Here is a 20,251-nt window from a genome sequence, read left to right on the forward strand (position 1 = left end):
TTGAAAATCCACTAAGTCGTCTGACACGTTTACAGTATGAAAGAAAATCAGTCATTGACAGGTCTTCTTTGACTTGCAACACTGGTCTGATTGTAACATTTTTCATGATGTCAGATGTTTTATAGCTGGAGGCCTCCCGGAATTAGGCGGAAGCAGCCGCCTCTGAATTTTGTATACAGGAAAAGCTGTGACTATTGTTTCTGACCCCTCAGGCCCAGCCAGTACCTGACGAGACCGTGAAAAAGATCCTCGGCAACCGTGCGACCTTCAGCCCGATTGTGACGGTGGAGCCCAGACGGAGGAAGTTCCACAAGCCCATCACCATGACGATTCCAGTCCCGCCGCTCTCGGGCGAGGGACTTTCTAACGGCTACAGAGGAGACTGCACCCCCTGCCTCCGCCTTCTCTGCAGCATTACAGGTGAAGTGTTGTATGCAGTTCGTGAAAGCTCAGTCACCACAACGTTACATGACAGTTTTTTGAAGGATGTCTGACAATCATTTGAAAGAAACAGTCTATGAACCCTGAGAAAAAGTGGCAAAAGGTATACACATAACCAAAAGATAACCCTTTATAATGACACGCACAATTATGAAATGATAAATGACACTAGTTAAACAATGTAAAATTACACCACCATGTTCCATCGCACAGTCTCCCGCTTCCAGAGTTTGAGCAATGTCCCATAGCTCCCCCATTCCAACCATCCTAGTGCCCGGTCACCCGTCCCAAGGGTTCCTTCAACCGCCACGGATGCCGTAGCAACTTCGGACATAGTCCCGCTACTGACATCAATATTTGAAAATTGTTATTTTGGGTTGGCTTTTGACACCAAAGGTCTTTTGGAATGAGAGCCAGATTGCACACACAACCAAAGTGATGTCACCATTGATTGTTTTTACTCTGACACATCTCTACTTATAGTCCATCTTTATGTAGAGCAACAATTATTTTTTTACATCCTCAGAGAGATACTACATTTACCATGAGGTGCCATATTGAAATTCTAGTGACCAGTATCAGAGTGTATAAGAGCGATAACACTAAAATGAACACACCTGCTCCCCATTCACATCTATAAGCTTGTAACACTAACGAGTCACATGACACTGGGGAGGGAAATTGCTAATTGAGCTCTAGTTTGACATTTTCAACGCCAGACAGTGTATCTCGAATAAAAGCACAAGAACACAAGATGCCATCATTGTATTGTCTGCCAGGTGGTACGTCACCGGCACAGTGGGAAGACATCACAGGCACCACTCCCCTCACCTTCGTCAACGACTGTGTGTCTTTCACAACCAACGTTTCAGCACGGTGAGGAGCCAGACTTCCTCTCAAATGTATCAAGTGTTGTATCTCGCATGCTTATCAGATATTTCTGTGCAGTTTCTGGCTGGCCGACTGCCACCAGATCCCAGAGACGGTTGGCTTGGCGTCGCAGCTGTACAGGGAGCTGATCTGTGTGCCCTACATGGCCAAATTTGTGGTGTTCGCCAAGATGAATGATCCGGTGGAGTCCCGGCTGAGGTGTTTCTGTATGACGGACGACAAAGTGGACAAGACCCTGGAACAGCAGGAAAACTTCGAGGAGGTGGCCAGGAGCAAAGACATCGAGGTGCTTATTCATGATCAAATATTTCAACTGCTTTGGAGGATCCTTGTGTGTTTGGACAGGTTGAACAATTTTCAAAATTTTATTCTGGAATAATCTGTCAGGGCAAAAAGAAGAAGCCCAGGAACCTTTAAAATTGTGAACATTGGGACTCTTTTTTAACCACAGGAACTTGGTAGAAACTATTGTCTAAATTTGTTTCAGGGGGTTATTTATTAGGGTCAAAAGAAGATCCGACGAGGGGGTAGTACTTTGGAGAGATCCAGGAACCTATTGGGGCACTAAGTATATGGGCCTTTGCACCACATTAACTTTTCTCTGGAAGTAAAAACATTTGGCATACCCTTGGGATCACAGGAACTATTGTAGAAATGTATCCATCCATCCATTTTCTTTCTCGCTTATCCTCACGAGGGTCGCGGGCTGCTGGAGCCTATCACAGCTATCTTCGGGCAGGAGGCGGGGTACACCCTACACCGGTCTCCAGCCAATCGCAGGGCACATAGAAACAAACAACCATTCGCCACACATTCACACCTACGGGCAATGTAGAGTCTTCAATCAACCTACCACGCATGTTTTTGGGATGTGGGAGGAGACCGGAGTGCCCGGAGAAAACCCACCCAGGCACGGGGAGAACATGCAAACTCCAGGATTTGAACCCCGGTCCTCAGAACTGTGAGGCAGATGTGCTTACCAGTCGACCACCATGCCGGCTTGTAGAAATGTAGTTCCTGGTTCATTTACCAGAGCCAACAGCAGACCCTGCTGGGGTTGTAGTACTTCCAATAGGTCTAGGAACTTTTGGAACTAGGAATTTTGGAAGAAACTTGTAGTTGTACCATTGAAAATCTTTGCAAAATTGTGGTGCAATTACTTTTGCGTCATCAGCCTGAGTTACATAAATGTTCCAGGGACCTGGGGCTGGGGGCCTTAGGAACATTCTGTTCCAGAGACGAATGTACCAAAAACTAAAGGTTCCCAGTAATTTAGGTGTAAAAGCCCCTCATATTTGATGGAACCTTTTAGTTTCACGAACGACAAGTGCCAATAACTATTAGTTCCTTGATCTTTAGGTGGAAATGCACAGAACTGATTTTCATTTAACATGTACAGTATTTAAATTGTTGCGTCTATTTGTGGTTCTGACTGATTTCTATGTGCTCAGGTCCTGGAGGGCCGGCCCATTTACGTGGATTGCTACGGCAACTTGGCGCCTCTGACCAAAAGCGGTCAGCAGTTAGTTCTCAACTTCTACGCCTTCAAGGAAAACCGCTTGCCCTTCTGTGTTAAGGTACCGCACACACACCACTACATTTATTTAGTTATTTTTAAAGGATGGTCGCCGTCCACAGACACTAACCTAGTTGCTCCTGTCATTGATCGACCCGCTAACCTTGGGCAACGATTTGTACAATCAATCCTGCATGGGTTTCCGCTCAGTTAAACTCCTCTTCCTGCGTGTGAACCAGTTCATCACAATTGTGCTAATTAGAACACACATTCTCAGGCAAGTGCAATTAGAGTGAAGGAAAGTCGTTCAACGCTCAATGCTCAATCCACATCATTAGCGATGACCAGAGGTGGGAGTAAGACACATTATGTGATAGTCTCAAGTCTTAACCTTCAAATTTCAAGCAAGTCCCAAGTTATTGTGGCAAAAATCAAACAAGTCAGTCAACTAAATTTTAAGGAAGTCGGATCAAGTCATTACTTGGGATTAGCAAGTCAAAAGTCAAATCATACAATCTTGCTCAGTCAGACATATAATCGCACATTAGCCACTTTGCACTCAGTATCTGGACTTTCGTTAGTTAGCTGTACTAACAGTCGCTATCTGAATTTTGTACCATATTCTCTATTACTTTGTCTTATCAATTCAACACATAACCCACATGAAGCTTTGTTATTGGTTGACAAGCTATTGGTTAGCTTAACTATGAAATTAATGTAGTTTACCTGTCTGTCAGTTTTAGAGACGAGTGAAGTTAGCTGTCGTAATTGTTCCTGTAATCTTTGAATCTAAATGGAGTAATCTTTGCATCTCCCTCCATCATAGTTATTTTGTCATGGGGCCTCTGCAGTCCGCATAGTAGCATACTAGTGGTTGACAGGTTTGCACGCACTAGGCCTACACAAGACATCGTTCAAAAACAAAAACAGAAAATGGCACACTATCTTGATACATGCAGATTTTCAAGTGTCATGTCGTTCAAGTCTAACTTGAGTCTCATCAGTACCAAGTCAGATACATGGCTTTCATATTTTTAGCCAAGCAAGTCCCAAGTCGTAAAATTGGCCACTTCAGTCTGACTGAAGTCAAGACATCTGACTCGAGTCTCCCACCATTAGCGACAATTATATATAAAGGTACGAGGTACATCAATCAGCCATTTTACCCCTTCACTGCAGGTGCGAGACCCTAGTCAGGAGCCATGCGGCCGCCTTAGCTTCCTCAAAGAGTGCAAGAGCACAAAAGGCCTGCCGCAAACGGCTGTATGCAACCTGAACATCACGCTGCCCGCCGCCAGAAAGGTAAGGCGCAAGAGGCCATTTTGTGTTGCCACTTTCATAATCATCCTCACTGTCAGGGAAGTAGCAACGGTAGGCTAAAAGACAGAGGAAGACTGTCCAAAAGTGTGTCTTTTATCTGTTTAGGGCTTCTCTCAGTGTCTATTGGTTCTTTACTGTATGCCGTGGTTGCTTGTCATTGGCTGTTTCTTTTTCATTTGGATGCTTTTTGGCTGAGATATTTAAAAAAATAATAATAATTTTCTTTGCTATCAGGCTGGTGGTTTTTTGGGTTTTTTTGTGCCTTGACTTCCTTGATGTTTTCCATTTTATCATGGCGCTTTTTGATTTGCTGTTGGTTTGGTGACTTTTTCTTTGCTGCGTGTGCCACAGTGGCTTCTGGAGCTTCTGTCAATCACTCTCTTTTCACACCCTGATGTTTCTTTCCCCCCTGTCCTCTTGCTTTTCATTATGGTACTCCTTTCCCCCTACCCCCCGCCCGATTCTTCAATGCATCTTGGGAACCAGGAAATGGAGTCAGATGCCGAGGATGAGGTAAACTACACCCCCTCCCCCCACCATGCACCACCCTCTGCTAGACCTGCTTAGCATAGGCTCTCGCCGCTGCTCCAAGGGAAATGTAACACTTTCCCTTGTTCAAAGTGCTGACTTTTGCATGCTATCATATAGATACTTGCTCTTAATCCAATGTAATAAAATAAGATTACATAGTTGTCTTTTAACTTCAAAATTGTTCTCCAATTTAAAAACAAATGTATCTTAAAAAACAACATTGTAAATATACGGACAAATCTGATGTCAAATTTGCTGTTAAATAAGATTGTGTTTTCAAAGTCCAGATCCTGTTCCAATTGGCTGCAGAGTAAGATTTTACTGCTGCGTTCACCTGATAGCCAACTTGTGTTGTTTGCTATTGTTGCAGACTGAAAAGCCCGAGCGACGTCATACCTTTGCATCGCTAGCCTTACGTAAGCGCTACAGCTATCTGGCCGAGCCTGCACTGAGTGAGTTTTGTCATTTTCACTAACCAAAAATAACTAAAAAATCCTTCATTGAGAACAGCTCATGATGATTATCATGATTCATGTGTTCAAGGCGTTGGAGTAAATAAACATTTCTCTTCCTGACACAACATGCACTGTCCACATGCTTGTTTACGACGATGGTACATCTTTTTTTGCATGAATGTTTTCAGAATTGTTGTGCTGTGCTTGCCCACATTGTTGTGACTTGTTCTTCTTCTGGCTTTGGTTTTTATAAACTCAGCAACATCAGAATCTTTCCTTGACTGTCCAATTGACTCAATGTTTCAGGCATTTCAGTGGGTGTCAAAGAAAGATTTGCTTTACTTTTCATTTGTTTCATCTGACTTTTAAGCTCTTTGTGGTGATGGGGCTGTTTTTTTGTGGGACAGCCATGCATGTTAGGAGGTCTTCAGTTTGGCTGTTGGTTTCTTTGTTTAGTCTCCGCTTGTCACCATCTTTTTATTGACTCTGCATGACAAAATGGGCCGTATGTCAGTGTTAGAGGACACATTTTGTCATGTAAAAATACAGGCAAAGGGCTTTGACCTGTCATTAGGGAAACTCTCCCGTGTAACGTTGGGACCAAACAGATAAAAGGCACTTATAATGTGGTTTGAAATGAGAAGCAGATCAATATGCTGATGTTAGAACATCTCTGTTTGAAGAGAAGAGCTGCTTTTGAAGTAATCCTGGTGCATTTGCCCTGCCATGTTTCTTTTGCCAATTCAGCGCCATTGTCTTTGTTTTTTTACTTTGCTGCTTTGTCGGGCTTCGTTTTCAGTCATCCATTTTGTTGTGGTTGTTGTCAGTTTTTGAGAGATCAACATCTGAAGAGAATTTTTTAAATCCATTGTCAAATACTGTAATATCTGAACACTTCATGAAACTGCTATTTGTTCTTCCTTTAATAGCAGAACTGCTTCACTGACCAACTCTCCCTCCTCTGATCTCTTCTTCCTCTTCTTTTTCCGCATCTTCTTTTCTTTGCCCATTTTTGTTGACTACTCCACATCCTTTTGATTTTATTTTCCCATTACTTCTCTATCATTGTTTCTCCAAATTCCGCTGAAGAAACAGCCGTTGAGCGAAGCACACAAGCCGCAAGAGCACTGCCTGCTGGTCACCCTCACAAACCTGTCGTTTCAACCAGACCTTACCCACCATGGTCGACTGCTCCTCTTACCATCCCTGGCCAAGCAAGGCTCGGCAGAGTGGGCAGTTCCGTCGTCGCTACCGATTCACCGGCCAGCTCAGCAGCTGCTTCTCCACTAAAATCCGCCTGGCCCTTCTCCCCGTCACATGTATGTTCTCCACCAATTAGAGCCAGCATGGGAGCTCCATTGCAAGCACCCAACCTGGCGTCCCCCGACATACTACCCTCCTTCCCTGTGAGGTCTTACAGGACTATGCCATCACCCATTAAAACAGTTATCCAGCAGGGCCAGTATCCTGTGCAGGCCTCTGCCAGCTTGGTGTCCTCTGGAGATCCATGTAAACCATGGACCTCCCCAATTCACTCCATACCCAATGGTTACATACCAGATAAGTCCACAACTGTTCCAATCTCACCAAAGAAACCATACAGCATGTACAGTTCTAGTATGCCTTTTAAGATAGACACAGCAGCACCAAATTCTTCCTCTGCTAAAAGCCTTTCCACCCTGTCTTCTTTGAAGACCTCTTCCGATTCAACCCTGTCGGCACGAGGAGGGAAGACCTCCCTGTCGTCGCTCTCCTTGACCGGGAAGACAACCATTGAATCATCGGAATTGTCCATGGTGAATGGGAACGTTTCACCTGTCAAATACCCGTCGTGCTCGTCTACACCCTCATCACCTTCTTCCCGGCTCCTGTCAGAGAGAAGCCTTCAAGAAAGGATCCAAGCCACCACCCAGGCAGCAACGTCTGGCATCAGTTCTGCCATAAATGAAGCCATTGACTCCTATTATGCGCCGGGCTATAGGACGCTTAAATCACTGTCACACCCTCTTATATCTGCCTCAGCAAGTTCTGCTTACAGTTCTCTGAGATCTGCTGCTGCCTCCTCAATTCCTGTAGTTACGTCAAATACGGTGACTGTACCTGTATACTCATTGGTCAGTGTCATGACAGAGACCCCTGTCAAACCAGGGCCAGGCTCTCTCAAAATGGCACTTCCTGATTCACCTTGCGCCTCGCCCTCTTCCTCTATGTCGTCCTGCATTACAACCTCCAAAATTAAGTCCCAGTTGAAATCGCCCCCCTACATCACGCCGCCCATCATCCATCACGCCCCCACATCCAACCAGGAGATACTAAAAGAGGTAGCAGACATGAAAGAAGACCTGATGAGAATGACAGCCATCTTACAGACGGATACACAGACGGCCGCTAAAACGGTCCAAACGTCATGCACAAGCACTCCTCGTGAGACTAAGTTAGAGGATGATGAGCCATACACGCTCGTTGAGAAAGTGAAGAAAGATTTAGTGAAGGTGAGTGAGATATTACAGAAGGATATTGTTAATGAAAGTAAAGAGAGTGTTGTCGAGGATGGCTGGGAGGAATTTTCCACAGATGAGATTAAGGAAGCCCAAAGAAACACCATCTCTGACCAATACACTCCCTCTGATGAAAGCTTGCATCTGCTTAAGCACCAGTCGAACAATGAGCTCGATTTGGTTAAAGTGGTAGACTATTTAGCTAACGACATTGGGGCTAGTTCCCTCTCCAAAATTGCAGAATTGAAAAGCAGATATGACGAGGAGGCAAAAGTGGAAGGGGAGGAGAAACAAAAACGTGTTCTGAAGCCTTCCATGACAATACAGGAGCACAAATTGAAAATGCCTCCACCGGTGTCCGGCATGCTCAGATCTCCATCCGAGAAGGACCTAAGCAAATTTGCTGAGTCATATCAGGCGAGTGACACCATTCTTGAGTCCCCAGAGGAGCTGTCTCATGAGCAGGATAAGAGTCCACTGTCTGACAGTGGCTTTGAGACTAGAAGCGAAAAGACACCTTCCGCTCCTCAGAGTGCAGAAAGTACAGAACCCAAGCCTTTATTCACCGATTCTCCAATCCCTCCCAGTGTCTCTGAGACCAGGTCAGAGGAAGTCCATATTCAGAGCCTCTCAGATGTCCCACTCTTTGTGGAAGAGGCTGCATCTGCTCTACCTTTGGCTCAGTTCGGTGCAGCTTCAGCAGTTGCCGCCATCCCGATGACGGTTCTAGAGGAAGACTCGATGAGCATGTGTCTGAAAGAGGAAACTCATATTACCACTACGACCAGAATGGTCTATCACAAGCCTCAGCTCACTGATGCTGCTGAGGGGAATGAGGAGGCCATGTCAGTGCGAGACATCATGAATGCCTTCCAGTCTGGTCGAGACCCATCCAAAGAACTGGCAGGCCTGTTTGAACACAAAGCTAACCAGGAGTCAGTCAAAGGTGACGAGTTGTCGCCAAGATTTCTTGAGCGGGACATTAAATCCAAACCCAAAGTAGAACGCATAATTGAGGTTCATATTGAGAAGGGCCACAGCACAGCTGAGCCGACTGAAGTTTATATCAGGGAAACTAAGACACACCCTGAGCTTTATGTCTGCAAAGGTGAGCGGAACATTAAGGAACTGCTCAATTACAACGAGATCCAGCAAGAAGAGGAGGAGCTGATCGCTGAAGAATCCTTGACCCCTTTCTTGGAAACATCACGTGTTAACACGCCAGTTTCCCAGGAGGAGGACAGTCGGCCAAGCTCTGCTCAACTCATAGCTGATGATTCCTACAAAGCCCTAAAACTGCTGAGTCAGCATTCCATCGAATACTGTGATGATGAGCTATCAGAGATGAGAGGAGAGTCCTACAGGTTTGCTGAAAAAATGCTCCTCTCCGAGAAACTTGATGCATCCTCAACACGTCATTCAGATGCAGAAGATTCTGCCATGATGACTGACAGGAACCTAACATCTGAACAGCAAGATAGCCCCAAAAGGGAGTTTGTATCTAAGGCATCAAAAGACGGATCCCTGAAAGTGGGAACATTTTTGCAGAGAGAAGAACCACCACAGTTTGATAAAGTTACAGTGCTCCATTATTCAACCGAACAAGGTAGCCCCAAACATGCAGTGTGGATGAGATTTACAGAGGATAAGCACGATAGGAGCCGGGACAAGCTCCTCTATGAGGACAGGGTGGACCAAACTGTAAAAGAGGCGGAAGAAAAACTCTGTGAAGTTTCCCAATTCTTCCGTGACAAAACAGAAAAGCTCAACGACGAGCTTCAGTCACCCGAGAGAAAACCCGTCCGACGAGAATTCAAGGAGCCGAGGTCCTGGCCGAGCTCAGCATGCAGCAGCCCTCAGAAAACTAAGGCAGGAGAAGAGGCATTCAATAAAACCAAATTCAGGGAGCCTCCTGTTGATAAAACATTTGGCAGCATTTTACCTGCTGAAAAGAAAAGCTCTAGCTTGCCAGGTAGTCCTCAGAAAAGCCAACTATCTAAGACCTGTGAGTCTGAGCCCTCCTCTCCTTCCCGCATAAAATCAACATCCAAAGTCACTTCTGTGAGAATGAAGTTTGAATCTGAGGCTCAGAAAAAATCTCAGTCTAGTCCAACCAAAACACCCCCTCCAGTTAAACCAAAACCTTCTGTTAAAAAATTACAGGAGAGCAAACTCCCGGTTTACCAATTTTTTGCTGATAGAAAAACATTCAAAGTTACTGAAACATCACAGGAGGAAAGAAGTAATAATGAAGACACAGAAAGCACCAAAGCAGCTTTGATGTCACCCAGGTCCACAAAACAGTTGCCAAATAGAAATTTCCCAAATGTGTCACTACAAAGAACACTTTCAGAGAACGATAGCGATGCTAAAAAACATGAAGTCACAAAGAAAGTCTCAACAGACATTTCAAGAATAGATAGCGATGACCTAATAAATAAAAACATAAGGAAAAAATCTGAATCCCAAATTCCAGTAAGAACCCTATCCAGTTGTAATGACAATGACCTCCCTAAGAAACATCCGGTAACAAAACTCTCACAGATTCCGACATTGTCAAAAAGTAAAAGCGTTGAGGCAACCTCCTCCAAAACAAATGAAAACGTTACTTTTGAGATCCTTGATAATGCTCCAAAGGATTCCAACTCCAATAACATACTCAGTTCAAGAGATGTTTTAGAAAACATCATAACATCTCCAGCTGCCACAGCAACCAAAGAGAATTTCAAAGGCCTTAAAACACTACCTGTTTATGTCAGTCTCCAGGTGGGCCGTCAGGCTGAACGGGAAGCCAAAGGGGCGCTGCATCCTGTCAAACAAAAGTCAGTTTGTGCACTTGGTCCCCTCAGCCCTGATGACGACACTCTAGAACAGATCTCCTTCATAGATAGCTCAGGGAAAAGCCCCATTACACCAGAGACCCCTAGCTCTGAAGAGGTCAGCTATGACCTCACTAAGACCCCTGATGGCTTCGTTGGGTTGGTGCCAGATAAACCCAGTCCAATCATGGAGGTGTCTGAGGAATTAGAAGATGACCAAGGAAGAGCAATCTTCTCATTTAAAGAGACCCCAACTGAAATGAAAAATAGCATCAATACTGCTCAAGCAGACCTCGCTAATGCTAACATGCAGGGAACGGCAATGACTGATAACTATCAGAGATTAGAGAATAGCTCCATCCTGCAAGAAAGCACTGTCAACGGGTGTGATGAAAAAACGGTACAGGAGGCCTCCAAAGACAAAGGTGTTGCATACATTGAATTTCCTCCTCCTCCTCCTTTGGACCTCTCTGAAACTTCCGATCCAGACAGGAAAGGTTCTTGTGCTTCGTCAGAAACTGAGACCGAAATGATGGAGGTGAATTTACAGGAAGAACAGGAGAAGCAGCAACTGATTGAACCAATTATACGTATTCAGCCCCCTTCGCCAGTGCTACATGAGGTGGACAATAGTCAATCCAATGATGAGGAGGACAATGATGAAGGGTCAATCTTTCACCCGATTCCCTCTAAGAAATTCAGTTTCAGAGCTCCCAGGGAAGAGGAGGACCAAAAGCGGAGTGAGAAGGAAAATCAGGCCAAATTAAGAAAACATGACAAAAATGGAAATGACAAAGAACCTCTGCTTGCAACCAATGGCTCTAACGGTTCCAGTGGTTCCAACAGCAAGGGAGAGGACTACGAATGTGAACAAAATGGAAACGACCAGTCCATAACAGATTGTTCACTAGCCACAACAGCTGAATTTTCCCATGACACCGATGCAACAGAGATAGACTCTCTAGATGGGTATGACCTCCAAGATGAGGATGACGGTTTGTACGAACAAGCTGACTTGAAGTCGTTAGGTCCTTTGGACAGCCGGCGAGATGTCTGGGCAACCGACACATTCAGGCCCTTAGACCGGTCTTTTCCAGCGACTAAACTGGAAGTTATTGAAGAGGAGAAAACCCCTGAGGAATGTATTAAGGACCAGAAAGATATCCCTTCAGATGGTGGGAAACCGAATGACTCTCACAAAGATTGCGTTGAAACGAACGGACAGAAACACTCAGCTGAAAAGGGGTTTTCCGATACATACTTTAGCTATAAGTTAGAAGAGGAGTTTAACTCTCCTTTTAAGACTGTTGCGACTAAAGGCCTGGACTTTGACCCTTGGCCCAGTAAAGGTGCTGAAGAAGATATCGTCGACATGGGAGGAATGCAGGCGAGCAACAGTGAGTTGAAGCCTTTCGGACTGGCAGTCGACGAGCAATCTCAGGCCACCACGCCAGAGAGCACCACCGCCCGCACGCCGACAGACGATAGCACGCCGACGAGTGAGCCCAACCCCTTCCCGTTCCATGAGGGAAAGATGTTTGAGATGACGCGCAGTGGTGCGATTGACATGAGCAAGAGGGACATGGTGGAGGAGAGGCTCCAGTTTTTTCAGATTGGTGAGCATTCCTACTCATCGGGCAGGTATAGGGTCAGGGATACAGAGGTAGATGACAGTGATCAGGATCCCATGTGTATCCCTTTAGTTGTCCCTCATGTCCCTGTACAGACGACGACTGTCCAGCTAGAAATAGCAAACGTTGCTGGCAGAGACACAATCGCCAACACCAAATTCACCACATTTAGAGCAAGATTGGACTTGTCCTCTGATAAGAATACCGATAGTCATTCTGAATGTCCAAGCACTTTAAATGATTCTAATGTAGTAACTGAAGTTTCAAATGTAGATATTGTAAACTATGCAAATTTCCAAGATTATCTCACAGAGTATTTTTTAAACTCCAGCGGTCCTTTGGACACACTTTTGGACACTTTCGAGGAGTTGGGTAGCACTTTCTCTCATAGCCCAAATTGCCCTTCTGCACCTTCTCAAGAAGAAATGACCAACCCACAAACGTTGAACACAAGTAGCAACACCAGTGACCCTCACTTTATTTAAGATGGCAGTATTAGGTTGTTGGTACTGATATAACCCTTGCTTAGCAAACTGCAGAACTAGAAAGATGTTTTTCCTCATGTAGCAATAAGAAGTACAAGACGCAGAGAGGTCATATAATACTTATGCAAGTCCAGATTAAGACCCCTTTGAGAACTCATCTCCTAAATTTAGAATCCCAGTGGTGAAAGCCATTAGAGACGCTCACTTTTGAAAGCACAAGCGATTAAGAATCATGAAAAAAAATATCTCAAGAACCACAAACAGCAAGGCAAAGACATAGTTGAGCCAAAAGCCACCAATAAATAACGTATTGACAAAAAGGTACGTCAGTAGGCGTGCACCATACCCTCTGGACCAAACCATTCCCAAGGAAGCTGAAAGTTAGAGGTGAGAGGACCTCCCGTTGAGGACTGAGAGAGCTGCAGGGACACGTCCTTTTCAGAACCATCTAGACGAGCTTCTAGACATTCCTGCCCTGCACTCACCGCTAGCTCCACCTGCACCACCACCACATCAACACCGTCTGCTAGCGCTGAGAGAGCTGAGGTTGAGCAGCCGAGCAGGAGGAAGAGTAGGCCACTCGGAGGGGAGGAGCAGAAGGAGGAAGGGAGTGAGGTTGATCAACCAATCACGATTCCTGTCATCGCAAACCCGACTAGTTTGTAAACTCTTTTTAAACACCTTGTGTATCTTCTCTTATGCATGTAGCTGTCGTGGTGCTCTGTGGTGTCAAGTGTAGATTCCACTTGTTTGTGTCATCCTTGTGTTGTCTGATGAAGGCCTGTCAGAATGATTTTGTGATGTTTCTTTTTAAATAATTTATATTTAGTGGAAGGTTTGGTCTGGAACTAGTGAGCGCTTTATTCTTGAGTGATGCGCCTTTTTATAAGTTGTCAAGTCTTCAGTGCTGTACGTCAAGACTCACTTACAGATGTTCTACCTGTCATGTGAAAGGCTTCTTCAGTTCTAGGTTCTCAGTCACATACCAGGTACCAGAAGTCTCACACAATCAAACGTAACCTGACGTACTACGGACTCACCTGTGAGTGGCAGGCCGCAGGGGATCCAGACTGCCGCAAAGTACAAGAAGCAGCAGCTAGGCAAGCAGTTAGCTAATCTGGTAACTCCAGTGCAGTGGTACTTTCTTGTTGACTATTTTACAAGTCAAGTCAACAGCGTTTTTAAATGTATTTTGTTATTCTTTATGCAAGTTTTTGTTTTCTTCAGAGCCAGAGGCACACCACTTAAGCTATTTGTATTTGAATCAAATTTTTCATTTTGTAAAATGTCATCATGCACTGCTTACTGTCCATGCCTCCTGGTCAATGGCTACTTTGCAGCACGTATCCAAGTGCCTCTCTTTGAGTCTGCTGTGAAGGTGTTTCTGAGAAATATCTTGCAACTAATGTATTAAGACATTTTTATTATTCGGATTAAAAAAATAATAGTGAATAGTGAATTGATCATATTTAAATTTTGAGTGCAGTGTTCTCCCTGAAAAGTAAGAGCACATTTTTTTTCATAGAACCATTATTTTTTTACAGGTGTCGTTGTGTGCTACCTTCTTTTAAGCATGTATCTATCTTTTCTATTGCAATAGCCGTCATCTCATGATGCTTCAAGGTATCCAGCCTGTAGTTTAAAGACGGCTGTCACAAGAGCAGCAGCAAGTGACTGCAGTGTGGGACCAAAATGCATCTGGCATACATGAAAAAGCATGCTTTTCTTAGTATGTCTGAGCCAGGTAAATTTGTCCAGCAACTGCGGATCAAAAACACTGGCTGTATGCTTTGGGGAAAATCTGGAAAGATTAGGAAAGTGACATTAAGATCAAGACCGAGCCATCTTTATTTGGATCAATACCAGAAGTCTGGATCATGAAGTTAATGAACTGCTCTAGGTCATTTCTGTTTGCTCTTGCCTGGCTGGAAGTCTTCAGTCTGTTCAAGTTTTGACCCTGATGCTTTAATTTGACACCATCTCTTGCTTCGCAGTCCACTAGAACTGAAAAAGCCTCTCAAAGGATTGATAAAATTTCTTTGAGGATTGTGTGACATTGCTTATTTAAGCAGCACAGCGAAGGCACCAGGTTACGGATTAGCTTCTCTACCTGTGACAAAGTATATTGTATTGGTTCTGGTCTGCTTTCCCAACCTTTAGTGGTGTTTTTGATCTTTTGGGTGTGCTGAGAAAACAATCCAGCAAGCCAACTTGGCAATCAGGCCTCTCGTGTCTCATTGCGTGAGTGCAGACTGATGCGTTGTGATGTCAAGCGGCGGCTGTGAGTTGCTTTCATCAGCTAAGGGAATGTTGCCCGATGGTTTGTGACGTGAAACTTTATTCCTAACAATACTACCCGACAGTAAAACTTAGTGCTTTTCTGGCCTTACAGATCAATTTTGCACCCAGAGAATAGACATCATAAACATCACACAGTGTCCATTCTTGAACTGAAAGTGACTGAGGATAGTTTGGCCAGAAAAGTTGAGACAGTGAGCTCAAGATAGTCTTCATATGTTTTTCCACCAACACTACAGCCACTGACTTAAAGTACCTCACATCCTCTATCACATATGTGACAATGTAGATATGAATAATACACACTTTCAATCCGTATTCATTCGTCAAGTGCTGTTGTGTGTTATCTCACTCTCAGTCACAGATCTCTTCATTATATTTGTTTATCCGTCTGTCGCAACCTCTAATTGTTTTTTGTGCTGCACTGACCGGTTTCAGGCCCTCAGAGTCCCTGCGAGAGGACAGACCTCCGCATGGCCATAGTTGCCGACCATCTGGGACTCAGCTGGACTGGTGAGTCCACACACACAATGCAAGAACAATACATGCACTGACTATGAGATGACGCTGGTGCTCACCCAAGTTCTCGAGCCCTGGTTCTGCGGTGTCTACTGCCATCTGGTGGATGCTTTGTGTAATTTCAAAGAAATGTGTACATGTGCTGCGGCACGGTGAGCGACTGCTTAGAGCGTCTGCCTCACAGTTCTGAGGACCGGGGTTCAATCCCCGGCCGCGCCTATGTGGAGTTTGCATGTTCTCCCCGTGCCTGCGTGGGTTTTCTCAGGGCACTCCGGTTTCCTACCACATCCCAAAAAACATGCATGGTAGGTTAATTGAAGACTCTTAATTTGCCCGTAGGTGTGAATGTGAGTGCAAATGGTTGTTTGTTTATGTGTGCCCTGCGATTGGCTGGCAACCAGTGCCTCATCTGCCCGATGTTGGCTGGGATAGGCTCCAGAACTCCCGCGACCCTTGTGAGGATAAGCGGCTCAGAAGATGGATGGATGGATGGTGTACATGTGCTGCAGTGACGTGGTCGCAGTCATCAACACATCATATGAGAATCATTACCAGACACTTTAGACCAAGGGCAAAATTTAGTGCTCCAGGGCCGCATTTGATTTTTAAGCTAGAAAGATGGGGCAGGACATTCGCAGATGAGGGTGAAAGAATTTTGAAATGTGTCATTTTGATAATAAAATTCTAATCATATTTGACATGTGTAATTATAATTATTTTAATAATAAATAATTAAAAATAAGTAAAAATGTTTAATTGGTCAATTTAATGATGATATAATTTGGTATTTATAATTTATGTAATTACAATTAACATACCAATTTTATACAATTTATACAAATGTGAAATGTAAATGTAACATTGTTTGATGTACTTTTCATTAGCCATTCATTCAATAAAAAATTATATATGTATATATATAGACTGTATACAGTTGAATGTTTTACATACTATTTTAATATGTACAATAAATAAATTCAATTATTGAAGGAGATCAAAGAATAAAAACAATACCGTTTATTTGTAATTAATTTAGTTACATTTTCATTATTCCATCCATCCATCCATTTTCAACCGCTTGTCCGAGGTCGGGTCACGAGGGCAGTAGCTTTAGCAGGCACGCCCAGACTTTCCTCTCCCCAGCCACTTCATCCAGCTCTTTCGGGGGATCCTGAGGCGTTCCCAGGCCAGCCGAAAGACGTAGTCTCTCCAGCGCGTCCTGGGTCGGCCCCGGGGTCTCCTCCTGGTGGGATGTGCCCGGAACACCTCACCGGGGAGGCGTCCGGGAAGCATCCAAATCAGAAGCCCCAGCCACCTCATCGGGCTCCTCTCGATGTGGAGGAGCAGCGGCTCTACTCTGAGATCCTCCCGAGCTTCTCACCCTCTCTCTAAGGGAGAGCCCGAACTCCCTGCGGAGGAAACTGATTTCGGGCGCTTGTATCTGGGATCTTGTTCTTTCGGTCACGACCCACAGCTCGTGACCATAGGGGAGGGTAGGAACGTAGATTGACCGGTAAATCGAGAGCTTCGCCTTTCGGCTTAGCTCCTTCTTTACTATAACGGATGGATACAAAGTCCGCATCACTGCAGACGCTGCACCAATCCGCCTGTTGGTCGATCTCCCGTTCCATTCTTCCCTCACTCGTTACATTTTAATTATTTGTTATTTTATGTTAATTTAATTACATTTTAATTATTTAATAAAAGTTATAACAATTGTTACATGTGTGTATATACAATTACTTTACTACTATATATATATATATTTATATATTTTATTTACAATAATAAACAATAAAATTGTTAAATATATGTACATTTTTATTTCACTATTTCTATATATTGTATACTGTATTATACTAATATTGTATTGTTATTTACAATAAATACATTTAGCATTTGTTTAATTTAAAATATATGTACAGAATTGTTGGTTTTACTACTTTTTTCTAATTTATTATCAATAATGAATCAATTAAATTATAGAATGAGAGCATAAACAATGAACAAAATACATTTTAATCACCTTTTTTTGGGGCAAGAAAAACAGCTAAATAAATGTAATATTACATTTTTATTATTATTATTATTATTAAGTATTACCGGACTCTTGAAGTGCTTGGTTGGCTGGATTAAAGAATGGAACGGTCGTAGTTTGCCAACCCCTTCTTTCCACTGTTCAGTTTGAATAAGTAGAAATGTAGTCATGCTACTTCCATATTTTTTGTGTGCCAGGCACACGAGGCAATCAGGGCGTGGTCCCCTCAGCCCAGCACGAGCCGGCACTGCAGCATCAGCCCACGCCCCCTGCATGTGTGTGTGTATATGTGCACTGTGACAGGGGGTTGGGGCGTGCCTGTCTGACCAGAGGGCCGGCAAACACTTCTGATACATTTTTAATGTGCGCCAGCCAGTGGCAGTGCGGCAAACAACGTGAACAAATGTTCTCTCCACCTTGAATTTACTGCCGGTTTTCATTTTAGTACCCATTGAGCTGCTCTGCAGGGGGACGAGCACAGATCATCAAATTACACAGCTGACAGAGACACTTGAGGTTTCTGAATAGAAGCTCTTGCAACGGTGGTCAAACTTAGGAATTTAATAATGCTCATCACCATCACAGATATCAATTCAACAATTTGTTTTAGGGCAGGGTGATTCATCGATTTTTTTTTTTCGTTTGCTTTTGTTTTTTGTGAGGACGTTTTTTTTAGCGGCTTCTGTAGTTCAAAGTGCACTCGACTGTGGGGTTCGGTTTTCATTAACAGAATATCGTCGAATAAAATCGAAATATTTCTTAAAATCAATTATGCTAATTTGATCAAATTGTCTGAAATTTCGGTTTCCAGCTTTTCCTATAATTGCACATAGTGATTTCGTTTACGACAGTAGACCGTTCCCACAGCGTTGACGCAAGCCAAATGTGTACATAAATTGGAATGTGCCGTAGTAACTAATTAACAAAGCAGTAAAGTCATAATTAAAGAAACTATTTGAAGAGTGGTGATGATGATGTTGAATGATGTTGCCGAGTGTGTTGCAGAGCTGGCCCGGGAGCTGGACTTCTCCGTGGAGGAGATCGACTCTATCCGGTTGGAGAACCCGAACTCCCTGACGGCGCAGAGCTTCATGCTGCTAAAGAAATGGGTGCACAGGGACAGTAAAAACGCCACAAGTAAGACAAGGGCGCTCTCGACAAAGTAATTGCGCCACCCAAAAAAAAGTTCTCATGCTCCTTTGTCTCCTCTCTCCAGCGGACACTTTAACGGCGGTGCTGACTAAGATCAATCGGTTGGATATTGTGACTTTGCTGGAAGGGCCCATATTTGACTACGGTAACATTTCAGGCACTCGCTGCTTTGCCGATGATAACGCAGTAATCCCGGATCAGTCCGATGGTAAATCGTAGTCCACCCTAGCTCCTACACTCTTTACTCTCTCACGGCCTGATTTACTAAGATCCCAAATAGCGGGCGCTAAATTGCGTGTTCACTCGCTCTAACAGATTGCAAGCGCTGTTGGCAGCAGGTGTAAAATTGGTGGAGGCCATCATATTTCAAAGAGGGTTTTGCGCTCGAGGTAACCCTGATAGTTTGCAACTATGGAAAATTTGTGACAGGAGCAAGTGCGAATGAAGGACCAACTAATGGAATTGGAAGTGTTAGTGCAAGAGGCAAACAAACATACAATGGTGCCTTGAGATTCGACTGACCGGACTTACGAGTTTTTCGATATAAGGCGCAAAAAAAGTATATATTTTTTTAATTTAAATTTTTTTTTTTTATTTATTTTTTTGCTCTGACTTTTGCGAGCAAAAATTTGAAATCCTAGTGCCGTTTGGGCAGTGAACTCAGCTCAATTCACATCACCACACATGGCATTTTTGCAGATAGTGAGCAATTCTTCAAAAAAGAGACTTGGAGCTGTTCATTACCACTCCCAGGTGTTTACTGTCAAACTAAACAAAACAAAGAGAATTACATGTGTTTTTAAAACAAGCACACAACTTTGCCATCCACTGGCTTAATGCGACCACATAATGCAAAACGCTATAGATGGGCAAACAAATAACATCAATAGTGGCAGTTTTTAACCCTTTAAGCAAAGGATATTTGACCACAAATGGTGCATTAAACATTTATATGGACAATGTAACATATAACACAAAACACAAAAAATTACTAATATCACCGCAGTTTACTGAGTCACTTACAGTAGTTGTGAAAGTCTTCGTTTGTATCTTCATGACTGTATTATACTTGACCCCCAGCGGCCACATCATGCACACCTGTCGCAATGAATTAATTATAATGCACTATTGCTGGAACGGATTAATGGCATTTCCATTCATTGAGGTATGAGTGTTTTTAGTTACCAGCGTGGTCACGAAACAATTTAAACTTGTATCTCAAGACCGCACTGGATTACTGCTTTTGAGAAAATAAATCGATTGCTCTGTTAATTTGGGGGAAGCCAGCAACTGCATGAAAGCCATGCTGTTTTATTTAACTTGCCCAGATTGCAATGGCAATTGGAAGTACAGGTATGTGTCCATCCAGCGTAACATTGCGTTTAAAACTTAAAAATGATATGGCATGACTCCTTCTTGTGACTGGCTCCAAGTCAGCCCTTATGTCATTCAGAATCTTCAAAATTGCATTGCTGAATAAACGATACGTCAGGATAATTTCCAAAATGTTTACACAGAGTGGAAAGGTTCTCCCTGCCACCTTTCATTTTGCCTTCGCTATGTTGGCTCCACTTTGCGTGTTGGTTTGCACCTGCCTTTCAGACGTGCTATTTAAAGGCGCAAGTCAGTGAAATTTGTCACAGGTTTGATAAATCAC

At 43.7% G+C, this 20,251-nt stretch overlaps 1 protein-coding gene across 50 annotated transcripts in view; it reads left to right on the forward strand.

The window, feature by feature from the left end:
• LOC133468915 (ankyrin-3-like) overlaps nucleotides 1-20,251 on the forward strand; it is a 119,387-nt gene that overhangs the window by 73,607 nt on the left and 25,529 nt on the right. For 30 of the 50 annotated variants that reach the window (XM_061755257.1, XM_061755253.1, XM_061755275.1 and 27 more), the window contains 11 exons: nucleotides 213-420; nucleotides 1,221-1,317; nucleotides 1,390-1,618; nucleotides 2,784-2,909; nucleotides 4,028-4,150; nucleotides 4,655-4,681; nucleotides 5,070-5,151; nucleotides 6,244-12,087; nucleotides 15,324-15,398; nucleotides 18,448-18,579; nucleotides 18,659-18,802. In XM_061755257.1, coding sequence (XP_061611241.1) covers nucleotides 213-420; nucleotides 1,221-1,317; nucleotides 1,390-1,618; nucleotides 2,784-2,909; nucleotides 4,028-4,150; nucleotides 4,655-4,681; nucleotides 5,070-5,151; nucleotides 6,244-12,087; nucleotides 15,324-15,398; nucleotides 18,448-18,579; nucleotides 18,659-18,802 — 7,087 coding nt within the window. Of the gene's footprint in view, nucleotides 1-212; nucleotides 421-1,220; nucleotides 1,318-1,389; nucleotides 1,619-2,783; nucleotides 2,910-4,027; nucleotides 4,151-4,654; nucleotides 4,682-5,069; nucleotides 5,152-6,243; nucleotides 12,088-13,541; nucleotides 13,688-15,323; nucleotides 15,399-18,447; nucleotides 18,580-18,658; nucleotides 18,803-20,251 lie in introns of those variants that run through there. The other 20 variants (XM_061755281.1, XM_061755284.1, XM_061755285.1 and 17 more) reach the window with 11 other exon arrangements.

The sequence above is a fragment of the Phyllopteryx taeniolatus genome, chromosome 19 (assembly GCF_024500385.1).
Source record: "Phyllopteryx taeniolatus isolate TA_2022b chromosome 19, UOR_Ptae_1.2, whole genome shotgun sequence".
In the NCBI taxonomy this organism is placed as follows: domain Eukaryota; kingdom Metazoa; phylum Chordata; class Actinopteri; order Syngnathiformes; family Syngnathidae; genus Phyllopteryx; species Phyllopteryx taeniolatus.